At 45.0% G+C, this 11,482-nt stretch overlaps 1 protein-coding gene across 1 annotated transcript; it reads left to right on the top strand.

Annotated features, from left to right (window-relative positions):
- Window positions 1-2,539: 2,539 nt before the first annotated feature.
- On the top strand, window positions 2,540-10,109 carry LOC147964409 (uncharacterized). Its single transcript, XM_087529967.1, has 13 exons — window positions 2,540-2,570; window positions 2,668-2,726; window positions 3,608-4,099; window positions 4,255-4,365; window positions 4,763-4,924; window positions 5,145-5,243; window positions 5,348-5,841; window positions 6,099-6,173; window positions 6,673-7,862; window positions 8,449-8,758; window positions 8,918-9,191; window positions 9,511-9,776; window positions 9,908-10,109. Exons 1-13 carry the CDS (start codon window positions 2,540-2,542, stop codon window positions 10,107-10,109), a joined length of 3,765 nt encoding a protein of 1,254 aa, XP_087386093.1.
- The last annotated feature ends 1,373 nt before the right edge of the window (window positions 10,110-11,482 follow it).

Below are 11,482 nucleotides of genomic sequence, written 5' to 3'. Positions count from 1 at the left end.
CTTAAGGAAGAATTGTATATGATGCAGCCGGAAGGTTTTGTCGATCCTAAGAATGCTGACAAGGTGTGCAAGCTCCAACGCTCGATTTATGGGCTGGTGCAAGCATCTCGGAGTTGGAACATTCGCTTTGATGAGATGATCAAAGCATTTGGGTTTATGCAGACTTATGGAGAAGCCTGCGTTTACAAGAAAGTGAGTGGGAGCTCTGTAGCATTTCTCATATTATATGTAAATGACATACTTTTGATGGGAAATGATATAGAGCTTTTGGACAGCATTAAGGCCTACTTGAATAAGAGTTTTTCAATGAAGGACCTTGGAGAAGCTGCTTATATATTAGGCATCAAGATCTATAGAGATAGATCAAGACGCCTCATAGGTCTTTCACAAAGCACATACCTTGATAAGATATTGAAGAAGTTCAATATGGATCAGTCTAAGAAGGGGTTCTTGCCCGTGTTGCAAGGTGTGAAATTGAGCTCAGCTCAATGTCCGACCACGGCAGAAGATATAGAAGAGATGAGTGTCATCCCCTATGCCTCAGCCATAGGTTCTATTATGTATGCCATGCTATGTACCAGACCTGATGTAAACCTTGCCGTAAGTTTGGTAGGTAGGTACCAAAGTAATCCTGGCAAGGAACACTGGACAGCGGTTAAGAATATCCTAAAGTACCTGAAAAGGACTAAGGAAATGTTTCTCGTTTATGGAGGTGACGAAGAGCTCGTCGTAAAGGGTTACGTCGACGCTAGCTTCGACACAGATCTGGATGACTCTAAGTCACAAACCGGATACGTGTATATTTTGAATGGTGGGGCAGTAAGCTGGTGCAGTTGCAAGCAGAGCGTCGTGGCGGGATCTACATGTGAAGCGGAGTACATGGCAGCCTCGGAGGCAGCGCATGAAGCAATTTGGGTGAAGGAGTTCATCACCGACCTAGGAGTCATACCCAATGCGTCGGGGCCGATCAAACTCTTCTGTGACAACACTGGAGCTATTGCACTTGCCAAGGAGCCCAGGTTTCACAAGAAGACCAGGCACATCAAGCGTCGCTTCAACTCCATTCGTGAAAATGTTCAAGATGGAGATATAGATATTTGTAAAGTACATACGGACCTGAATGTAGCAGATCCGTTGACTAAACCTCTCCCTAGAGCAAAACATGATCAACACCAGAATTCTATGGGTGTTCGATTCATCACAATGTAACTAGATTATTGACTCTAGTACAAGTGGGAGACTGTTGGAAATATGCCCTAGAGGCAATAATAAAATGGTTATTATTATATTTCTTTGTTCATGATAATTGTCTATTGTTCATGCTATAATTGTGTTATCCGGAAATCATAATACATGTGTGAACACATAGACCACAACATGTCCCTAGTGAGCCTCTAGTTGACTAGCTCGTTGATCAACAGATAGTCATGGTTTCCTGACTATGGACATTAGATGTCATTGATAACGGGATCACATCATTAGGAGAATGATGTGATGGACAAGACCCAACCCTAAGCATAGCACAAGATCGTGTAGTTCGTTTGCTAGAGCTTTTCCAATGTCAAGTATCATTTCCTTAGACCATGAGATCGTGTAACTCCCGGATACCGTAGGAGTGCTTTGGGTGTACCAAACGTCACAACGTAACTGGGTGACTATAAAGGTATACTACGGGTATCTCCGAAAGTGTCTGTTGGGTTGACACGGATCAAGACTGGGATTTGTCACTCCGTATAACGGAGAGGTATCTCTGGGCCCACTCGGTAATGCATCATCATAATGAGCTCAAAGTAACCAAGTGTCTGGTCACGGGATCATGCATTACGGTACGAGTAAAGTGACTTGCCGGTAACGAGATTGAACGAGGTATTGGGATACCGACGATCGAATCTCGAGCAAGTAACGTACCGATTGACAAAGGGAATTGTATACGGGGTTGCTTGAATCCTCGACATCGTGGTTCATCCGATGAGATCATCGAGGAGCATGTGGGAGCCAACATGGGTATCCAGATCCCGCTGTTGGTTATTGACCGGAGAGCCATCTCGGTCATGTCTACATGTCTTCTGAACCCGGTTTGTTTGATGCGCATTGGTTCGAATTTGTGTTTGCAGTCAGTTCGTGGGAGAATTTTGAGGGTGAATTTGAAGTCGCGGTAGTTGCCATTGAACCCTAGATCTAGTTAGTTGGGTTTTGAAACTGTAGTATGAGACGAACTTGATAGTTTCATTAACTATCATGATTGTGTGGCAACTAACTCCCTGAACAATTGTGATAGTTGCCACAAACGTGTTTCCCCTTGCGGCAACAAATAACTGAAATGGCTGTGTTAGTTGCCACATATAAGCTTTCGCATGGGGCAACTATTTTTATTGAATGACTGTGATAGTTGCCACACACACGCTCTTCCATGTGGCAACTAAATTTGCTGAATTACTGTGATAGTAGCCACAAACATGCTTTTTCGTTGTGGCATCTAATTTTTCTAAATGATTTGTGATAGTTACCACACTGTGATAGTTTCCAAAATCGGCAGTCAATGCAGTTTCAGGAGCCAACTGCACTGGACGGCAACTAATGTGCACATCAAGTGTGCCTGTTGCCACTTGGATAGTATATTCATGTGGCGAATAGAATGTGAACACACTGTCTGTTGCCATTCTGCAGATAAGACAGTGTGGCAAATTGGCTGCATAATGTGGCAACCAAATTTGCATATCAATTGTGTCAGATGCCATACATATGCTTTGCATGTGGCAAGTTTTTGGCTGACCACATCATGTCTGTTGCCACCGCAGTCAGTACAATATGGCAAATTCATTGTACTGTAGGCGCAATTTTTTTTGTTTTGCCACAACGACTTTGTGATATCTGATCACACTATGGCAATTTTTCAGGTTCTTGAATTAGATGTGGTTTCATCAATTTGTTGTAGTATGTGTTGCATTTCAGCACGGCAATTTCACCCTAGCACATTTCTGCCGCTGAACAAGTGGCATTTGATTGGTGTATTTTTAGGACAGTGTGTGAGCTGCGACATCTTAGTTTTTCTGATGTGGAGGATTCTGTGAATTTCTATCGTACTATCTTGGGCTAACATGGCAACTTCAACATTTTTGGTTTTCAAGTGCATTTACCATATGTACACTTTTTTTACTTGATAATGCAACCAACGTGCTTACTTGCCACGTTTATGTTTCCGACAATCATAGGAGGGGTGCGTGTGTGTTCATGTTATTTTTTCTGCATTCACTAGTTGACATTTTCTGTTAGGTGGCAACTGCCTACCTCTTGCATTTACATTTCCACCATGACAATTTGGTCTGTTCCTATCTCAGCAGAATGGCTCGTGGCGATCATCAAAACGATGATGATGATTTCATGGATCCACCACAGCGTAATCGGGCAACTGGACGGAGAAAAGTGGGTGATGAGATAAATGTTCACACATCCCCCTTCCTCCTGATTTATGTTACTGGTTGACACCTCGAGCTTGTAGTCGTCTGACACGAACTAAAATTTCATGAGATTGCAAAACATGGCAACAACTGATCACTTTTTGCAAAAACATGGCAACAACTGATCACTTTTTGTCTGTTTTTTGCAGAAGAAGAAACGTATTCGCAACAGAGCCTCCCAAGAACGACTGACTGCGTTGACTGACAAATTCACCGACGATCAGAAGGGGGCTGCTGCTGAGATGGGTATGCAGTCTATGATGGATGTCCGGTGCACGAACCTTGTCAACCCTGTATGCGACTGGCTTGGTGAGATCTACGACCCCGCTTCCAGGGAATTCGTGATTCCGGGACGTGGAAGACTACTGTTGAACGAGGAATCTGTGTTCTACACTTTGGGTGTGCCTCGTGGACATATGAAAGTCCCGTACGAGGTCAACAATGAGATCGAGGAAGCGCTGTTCCCCCGTTTGTTTCCTGGGTCTGAATCCATGCCGAACACGTCTGTAGTGGCAGATTCGCTGCAGGCCATGACGACGCATGGAGATGTTTTCAAGATGAAGCTACTCATGTACCTCATCTCAGCTGTTTTCGCGCCGACCACCTCTCTTCGCCCAAGCAACAAATGCTTCCCCATCCTGGTGAATGATCCATCTCTTACTACTTTATTTTCCTTTGATCTTTTTGGCTCCGATGTCATGTGTAAAGCTAGTGACTGCCAGCGTTTTCCGATGTTTTTTTCCATTTGATTTCTGATGCGGCAACCTTTTTTGTCCTGAAATTTTGTGTGGTGCAGGCGGATCTGGGAAATGTGAAGAACATGAATTGGTGTAAGTTTATTGCCGACTTCCTGCATGATGCATTCTCAAGCAAGATGTACCAAAAGGGTTGTCGACTGCATTTAATGGTATTTTTTACCAGTTCTTTCTGTGAACACTGTTTTTTAACACACTTTTATTCATGCATGGCAACCTGATCATAACAAGATGGCAACCTGATCATATCAAGATGGCAACTGCCATAATGACAATATGGCAACTGGCATAATGACAATATGGCAACTCCCATCATATTAGTATGGCAACTGTCATCATACTATGATGGAAACTGCCATCATAACAACATGGCAACTGCTATCACACTATGATGGCAATTAGCACATGTAGATGGCATCTTCTTCTTCTTCTATTCTTTCATGCACCTCAACTTGATTATCATGGGAACATATATTATTCTGTTTTCCTCCACACAGTACCCATGATGGCAACTGATATTTATTTCTTTTTAAAATTGTTTTGCATCAGCTCATGTACGTCGACTATCTTGACCTATCCACCGTGGATTTCACTGGGACAGGAGGCCCGCCGCCTGCGCACAAGTTTGCTGTTTCTATGTGGACTATCAACGCTGTCAAGGCTGTGCTTGCCGCAGACAAGGCTACTGACACCACATATGGAAAACTGCAGGTTAGTTCTGGTTTCTTTGCCCACACGGCATGCCTACAAATTGGCATGAGGCAACCGTCTGTGGGTCATAAGAGATGACTACCTTTGTTATCCATGGCTGTCTGAGTACTGTATCCATGTCTCATTCCACATGGCAACTCTTTTCATTCGTGCTTAAACTTACATTCTCTCTCTTACGTCCTAGCTTTTTTTCTTTTTTTTCTTTTTTTGTTCTTTCCAGCTGATGGCCAAGCATGCTATAGACTACAACGAGTTTGGGGGGCCTCAAAACTTTGGAAAGTGGATGGACATGCACTCAGCTCCGTCTTGCCCTGCCGAGGTAATCAAAAGATCTACATCTATGGTTTGCCGTGGAATATTTTTTGATGTCGTGCAAGTGATTGCAATACGGTGGTCATTGATGCTTCTTTGTTTCGTGCACAGGCGAGGGCACCTGTTGAGCATCTAATAGGGCAGTTTGCATCTGGAATGACCGGCTTGCTCGGGAAGTTGGTTGAGGGGTGGATGTCCCTCAGTGGCTCCGACAGCGACGCGGTTGCGAGGCAGTTCACTTCATTTATCCCAGAAAGTACACACCGGCCAACCGGTTGCCGTGGCCGGTATGACTACAACAGTTCCCAAGAGCCTGCTGACACACAAGATGAACTAGGTGGAGATGCTGGTCTCAGCAAGGATGACGATGATGTCATGGAGAATGTGCAAGAGGACACCGATGATGATGATCATGCTGAAGTTCACGCGGGTGGTAACAAGGGCAAGGATGCAACAGATGTCCCCCAACCGGAGAAAGTCAAACAACACACGGCTGCGAGAGGCGAGGGGGTTTTGCCATCAAAGAGGGGGAGGGCTCCAGAGGGTGTTGGGCAGGGTTCTGCTGGCAAGAGGTCTAGGACCGACCCCGTAGCTGCCAGGAAGAGGTTCGACTTTTATTTTAGTTTTTTGCTTTGTCTATTTTCTTCGAACAGACTCATCCTTTTTTTGCACTTGTTTTTGTCAAGCGCGGCAACGAGTTTACTGTCTGACAATTGCCACCTTTTTTTCCTCCATCTCATACGTGCACCGAGCCGACAGCTGGTGGACGAGCAGTTACGAAGAAACAGGCGCCAACGCCAACCCGTGTTTCTGCTCGGTTGAACAAAGGCGCCCACATTGCCGGTGACACCCCTTCCACCAGGTCATCTCCTCGCACGACGACGACCAACACCGGGGATCCTGTCGTGTTGCCACACATGAGGAAGGCAGTCAAGAAGTGGGTTTTTTCATCCGCTTTCATTGACATAGCGCTATATTTTCTTGATTTTCCAATGCATCCGTTTAGCTTGTCACATTGTCTTCTATCATCGCCCCCACGTGGCAACTGCTGTTCTCCAAATGATTTTTCCTTCCTTTTTAAGTGTATGGCAACTTCTATTGTTTTTTACATGGCAACTGGAATCTAGGCCAAATGATAACTTTAATGTACCTAATGGCAACTGCCATCTTTACCGTTGGCTTGTGAGCTCATCCCACACCTAGGTTTGAAATTGCATTCATGGCAGATCAGACATTTTTATCATTCTTCAATTTGGCTAACATGGCAACTGCTGCTGGATGGCAACTGCTAATTATGACACATGGCAACTCACGTTCCCCTTACATGGCAACTACCAGCTTTTCCACTTGTTTTTCATTTTTTAAGATTTTTACCAAGGCAAACATATTTCTGTTCATTTTTAATACCTTTTTCTTGCGCTTTATTTTTTTTGCAGGGTGAAGAAGACTACTACGCGCGGGGCCAAGCATATTAGTAAGGACCCGCTCGAACGCCTGCATTCAAAGTTGTCAACAGGGGGCAACTCAGATGTACATGAGGCACCAGGCGACAATACTGCTACTGCACCGTTGACCGCTCCCACCAACTCTGATGCAAGTGGCCGACCATCTCCGCCGGCTGCAGATGTGCAGGCTAGAACAACAGGCATCCGTACATCGGGGAGTGACGAGTCGGTATCTCCCAGGACAGCTGAAATATTGCCAACTCTTCTGGCAATGAAGGATGCTGCTGTGAGCCATGCCACCCCATCAGCAAGCATTGAAGTGGACGCTCCCGAGACGAACCTAAGCAAGGAAGATTCCCGCTCATCTGACACCGATTCCAAGCGCGTGCGTGGTGGCACTCCTGTGTCCACGACAGAAGCGGCTGAGGCGGCAGTTCACAAGGATATGCCATCTACAGGTGAGAGTCCTGGCACAACAGCTCCAGCTCCTGTCGGTGCAGATACTGCTAAGGCGACTGTTTCGCGTGCTGGTCTTCCACCTAGGCGTCATAGCCCCCGCAAGCAACCAACAGACATACCCAACGCACCGGCTGTAGCTAGGAGCAGGAGAGACGAGTCTGGTTATGTTCCTGCGTCCACACTGTTCCCGCCACCTGCCAAAAGCAATGTGATGGAGAAACCAGAAGACCGAAGCACAACTGATGTAGGTGTCAAGCCGGGAACGAGTGACGCAGGTGAAAAACCGGAGCAGACTGCGCCTTTACCTGCAGTGGGAATCCCCAGCATAAATCTGCGCACTTCCAGGCTCCTAGTCAATGTCGGTGTCCCCTACAGCCCAAACAAGAAGATTCTCATGAAAGCTGCGACTGATACCGCTGACAACACGCCCCACCCTGCAAATAAGGCTGATCATTCTGTAGCGGCCGATTCAGATATGTTTGTCGATCTTTCACCCTTGGATTCTGCCCCGCAAGTCGTTCGTGGTCCGGCCAGTAGGAATGAGAGGCACCCAATGGCCTTTACCCCACCGAGCTTCAGCCTTGGCATCAGTCAAGATCAACCGGTGGTGCAAGATCCTATGCTAGTTGCCTTTGCTTTCCTAGGAGGCATGCCCGCAATGATGACGCAGCCAATGGTCGAGGGCAGGAAGGCTGTCAAGTTCGTAGAGCCGATTGTGCAAGGTACACTTGTCATGTCCTTATGATTTTTCTTGTATACATCTTTGTAGTTTGACTTTTGTCCCAATCATATATTTTGGGGGTTCTCACTTGTGATGGCAACTGACATGTGATGACATGGCAACTGTATTTGATGCACCATGTCACCTACATTTTTTTTGCTGCCATGCTGCATTTGACATTTGGGCAACCACATGGCAACTGAAATTGATTCAACATGGCAACTGTAGTTGCTGTCACATGGCAAATACAGTGCATTACACATGGCAACTGGATTTGCCACACCATGTCGCCTGCATTTTTTGTTTCCATGCTGCATTTTTTCATACGGCAATCACATGGCAAATGGAGTTGACACAACATGGAAAATGTAGTTGCTGTGACATGGCAACTACAGTCCAACTAGATGGCAACTACAGTGCAACTACATGGCAATTGTAGTTGCTACGACATGGCCACTGTAGTTGGACAACACATGGCAACTGCCCCACTTTTTCTACCTACATCTCACATCATGCACCCTATCTTCTCACAATCCATATGTTTTTGATTTTCTAGGTATCCTAACCCACTTTTTTTATCATTGCAGCCACCCCTGAGGAGATTTCACCGTCACTTGACAAAGCTTACCGCATGATTGAGGAGGCAGCATTGCAGAGGAGGTCCTCACGAGGGCAAGGGCAATCAAGTTCCAACGTGCCTGCAGATACGGTATCTGAGGATACCATTAGGAGTGCCACTCCTGGTTCTGTGAGGCAGCAGAGGGTAGTTCACCCACCTCCCGCGGAAGACTACGAGCCCGAATTCAGGGCCACTAAGGAACAGACCCAGCTGTACGATATCGTCAAGCGGTTTGGAAATGCGAGGGCCAGCAGCAAGCACATGAAGGAGCTGAAAGCATAAATGACCACACCCCATAATCTCTCATTTTGCTTTGCTCCTTTTTTACCATTCATCTTCTTCGTACTTTCTATACACGATCTGCTTACGTTTTAGTTCTTTCATATTTTTTTTACTTAGTAGGCATGATTATTCCATGTCATATCGTTTTCATACAGCTTATGTTTGGACAGAACCAAAGTCATTCAATGCGGAGTGACATACGTCGAGCTGGGTGATCTTGCCGAGTCCGTGAGGCCAAACGGTAAAATGTCGACGAATGTAGTTGCATGCGGGATCGACTACATCAACAATCACACCGATGTGTGTGCCGACAAGATAATCATGCATTACAGTGTGACCTGCAAAATATGGGATGGTGACTTCCACCACAAAATCCCGAGGAAGAATTTTGCTCAACACGGTGAATTCAAGCTCACACTGAAGAAATATGTGAGTACTCCTTCCCTGTCTGCAATGTTTTTTCACATGGTGTGGTTTTTTGCCATCATCTGCACTTGTGTTTATGTGGCAGATGTTTTCATGTGGCAACAGCTGCCGTGCACACTGACTTCTTGATTTTTGCATCCCGTGCAAACTATGTGGCAACTTGATAGTAAAATACACGGCACATTTTGTTCATACATGAATGGCAACTTTCTTTCAACTACCCCCACCCATAACCAAACATTATACGTGATTCTAATTTTTTTTGTCCCTCTGCTGTTCTTTATGTGAACTCTACTTCTCATTTCTTCACTTTTAAATGCAGGTCATGTTCCCCATGTTCCAGGAGCTTGCACCACATGACCCACACGACAAGTGTGGTCACCACTATGCGATCTGTCTTGACCTGAAGAACCAACGTTTTGAGGTGCTTGATTCAATCCGTTCGGAAGCTGATGCAGACCTTACTACGCATGCCGAATTCTTTATTAACAACCTCAAAGAGACATGGAACCGTCACTACGAACATTCAAAGGTCCAGATCAGGCATTTCCTGACTGAGTATGTGGTGACTGCGAAGCAAGGGAACACGTAATTTCTTCCTTCCTTCATGTGCCATTTACATCAATCCAACCCCTCTTTTGTTGTCACATCTGAATTGAAGTCTATCTTTGTTACGACTCTCCTTTTTGCGTGTTCACCTGTCTCTTTTCCTCGTGCAGGACGAACTGTATCTTTCACGCGCTGGAATACTTTGCAAAGTGGGAAGGCAGAATTGTCCCCCCTATCACAGCTGCAACGGTCGTTGAGCTCCGGAAAATCTACACATGGAACTGGTTGACGAATGAAGATTTCAACAAGCGGTCCGGAGCACGTGAGTTCGTGGAGGAAGCTGTCAAGAAAGTCATCAAGAAGTACAAGTGATCACGTGGCGTTACATACCGGACGCATACCTTACATTCTGTTGCCGAGGAATGTAAGGTACTATCTCTTTGTTTCTCGTTGAAAACTATGTTTGTGTGCTATGTTATGACTGCAACCCCGCGTAGCCTAACTATGTAGTGGTGGTGTGTGAGCGACATTTGAATAGTTTTTGTAATATATGTGTGGACGTGAACCTATTTTAGGCGTTACATCAGATATGTTTTTATGTTTATCATTATTACAATGGTTTCATCGTTTCTAGCACTGGTTTGCTATTTCGAATGCGTCTATGATGTTTTAAAAAAGATGGCAAATGTAGTTCATCAGACATGGGTAGTGAAAGTCATCGTCATTTTTCATTTTGGCTGTTTTTCTTCTTCTTTTTCATCGCTAACTGCACCGGCTAGCATGGGTAGGTTGATCATGTAGCCACAACCTTTACTGCAGTTTATGCACGTTACGATTTTTCCAACTTGTTTCCCATACATTTGCACACAACATACTATGTGTCTCTAAACCGCGTCGTATTCTCATGGAAATATATGCCATGCAGAGTCATTACAAATACCATGACATATTTTCAGTACAGCTAACATGGCAGATACAGTACAAACAACATGGCAGATCCAGCATAATTAACATGGCAGATCTAGTACAACTAAAATGGCAAATCCAGTACAACTAGCATGGCATATTTAGTATAAAATAGCATGTCATATTTAGTATAAAATAACATGGCATATTTAGTATAAAATAGCATGGCAGACCAACTACACATAACATGGCAGATTAACTACACATAACATGGCAGATTAAGTACCCATAACATGGCAACTGCATTTATCCATTCAATGAATTTTCCTTCCACTTTTGATGCCCCTCAAGAGTCATTCTCCCAATTTTTTTAAAAAAAATTCTCATCATCTAGGGTACAAAACAAAATGTCCACAAGGACCATGTTATATCGCCCCAATTTTTTCTCATAGATTGCCCGCCCCTTTCTTCGTTTTCTTGTGTTTTGCTTGGATCTCCAATCCCGACTTGTACCTTATCTCTCTTGGACGACCCTTTGTGATAGAACGGGGTGGGTTCCTGACCTGGGTCTGTGTGCTTGCTGTTCCAGATCCTATCTCCGAGTTTTCAGATGATGGTGTTGGGGAACGTAGTAATTTCAAAAAAATTCCTACGCACACGCAAGATCATGGTGATGCATAGCAACGAGGGGGAGAGTCTGATCTACATACCCTTGTAGATCGCAACGGAAGCGTTGACACAACGTAGAGGAAGTAGTCGTACGTCTTCTTCCTGATCCGACCGATCCAAGCACCGTTACTCCAGCACCTCCGAGTTCTTAGCACACGTACAGCTCGATG

Source organism: Triticum urartu, chromosome 6A (assembly GCF_056163025.1).
Source record: "Triticum urartu cultivar PI428250 chromosome 6A, HENAU_Tu73, whole genome shotgun sequence".
In the NCBI taxonomy this organism is placed as follows: domain Eukaryota; kingdom Viridiplantae; phylum Streptophyta; class Magnoliopsida; order Poales; family Poaceae; genus Triticum; species Triticum urartu.
The sequence above is the reverse complement of the archived record's forward strand: the minus strand, read 5'-3'. Positions and strand labels throughout refer to the sequence as shown.

Bases quoted from the DNA above. Each gene is read 5' to 3' on its own strand.
- LOC147964409 (XM_087529967.1), top strand. From the start codon at position 2,540: ATGCAGTTTCAGGAGCCAACTGCACTGGACG. The intron at 4,100-4,254 runs GTGAATGATCCA...TGTGTGGTGCAG, and splicing joins ACAAATGCTTCCCCATCCTG to GCGGATCTGGGAAATGTGAA. The intron at 7,863-8,448 runs GTACACTTGTCA...TTATCATTGCAG, and splicing joins CGTAGAGCCGATTGTGCAAG to CCACCCCTGAGGAGATTTCA.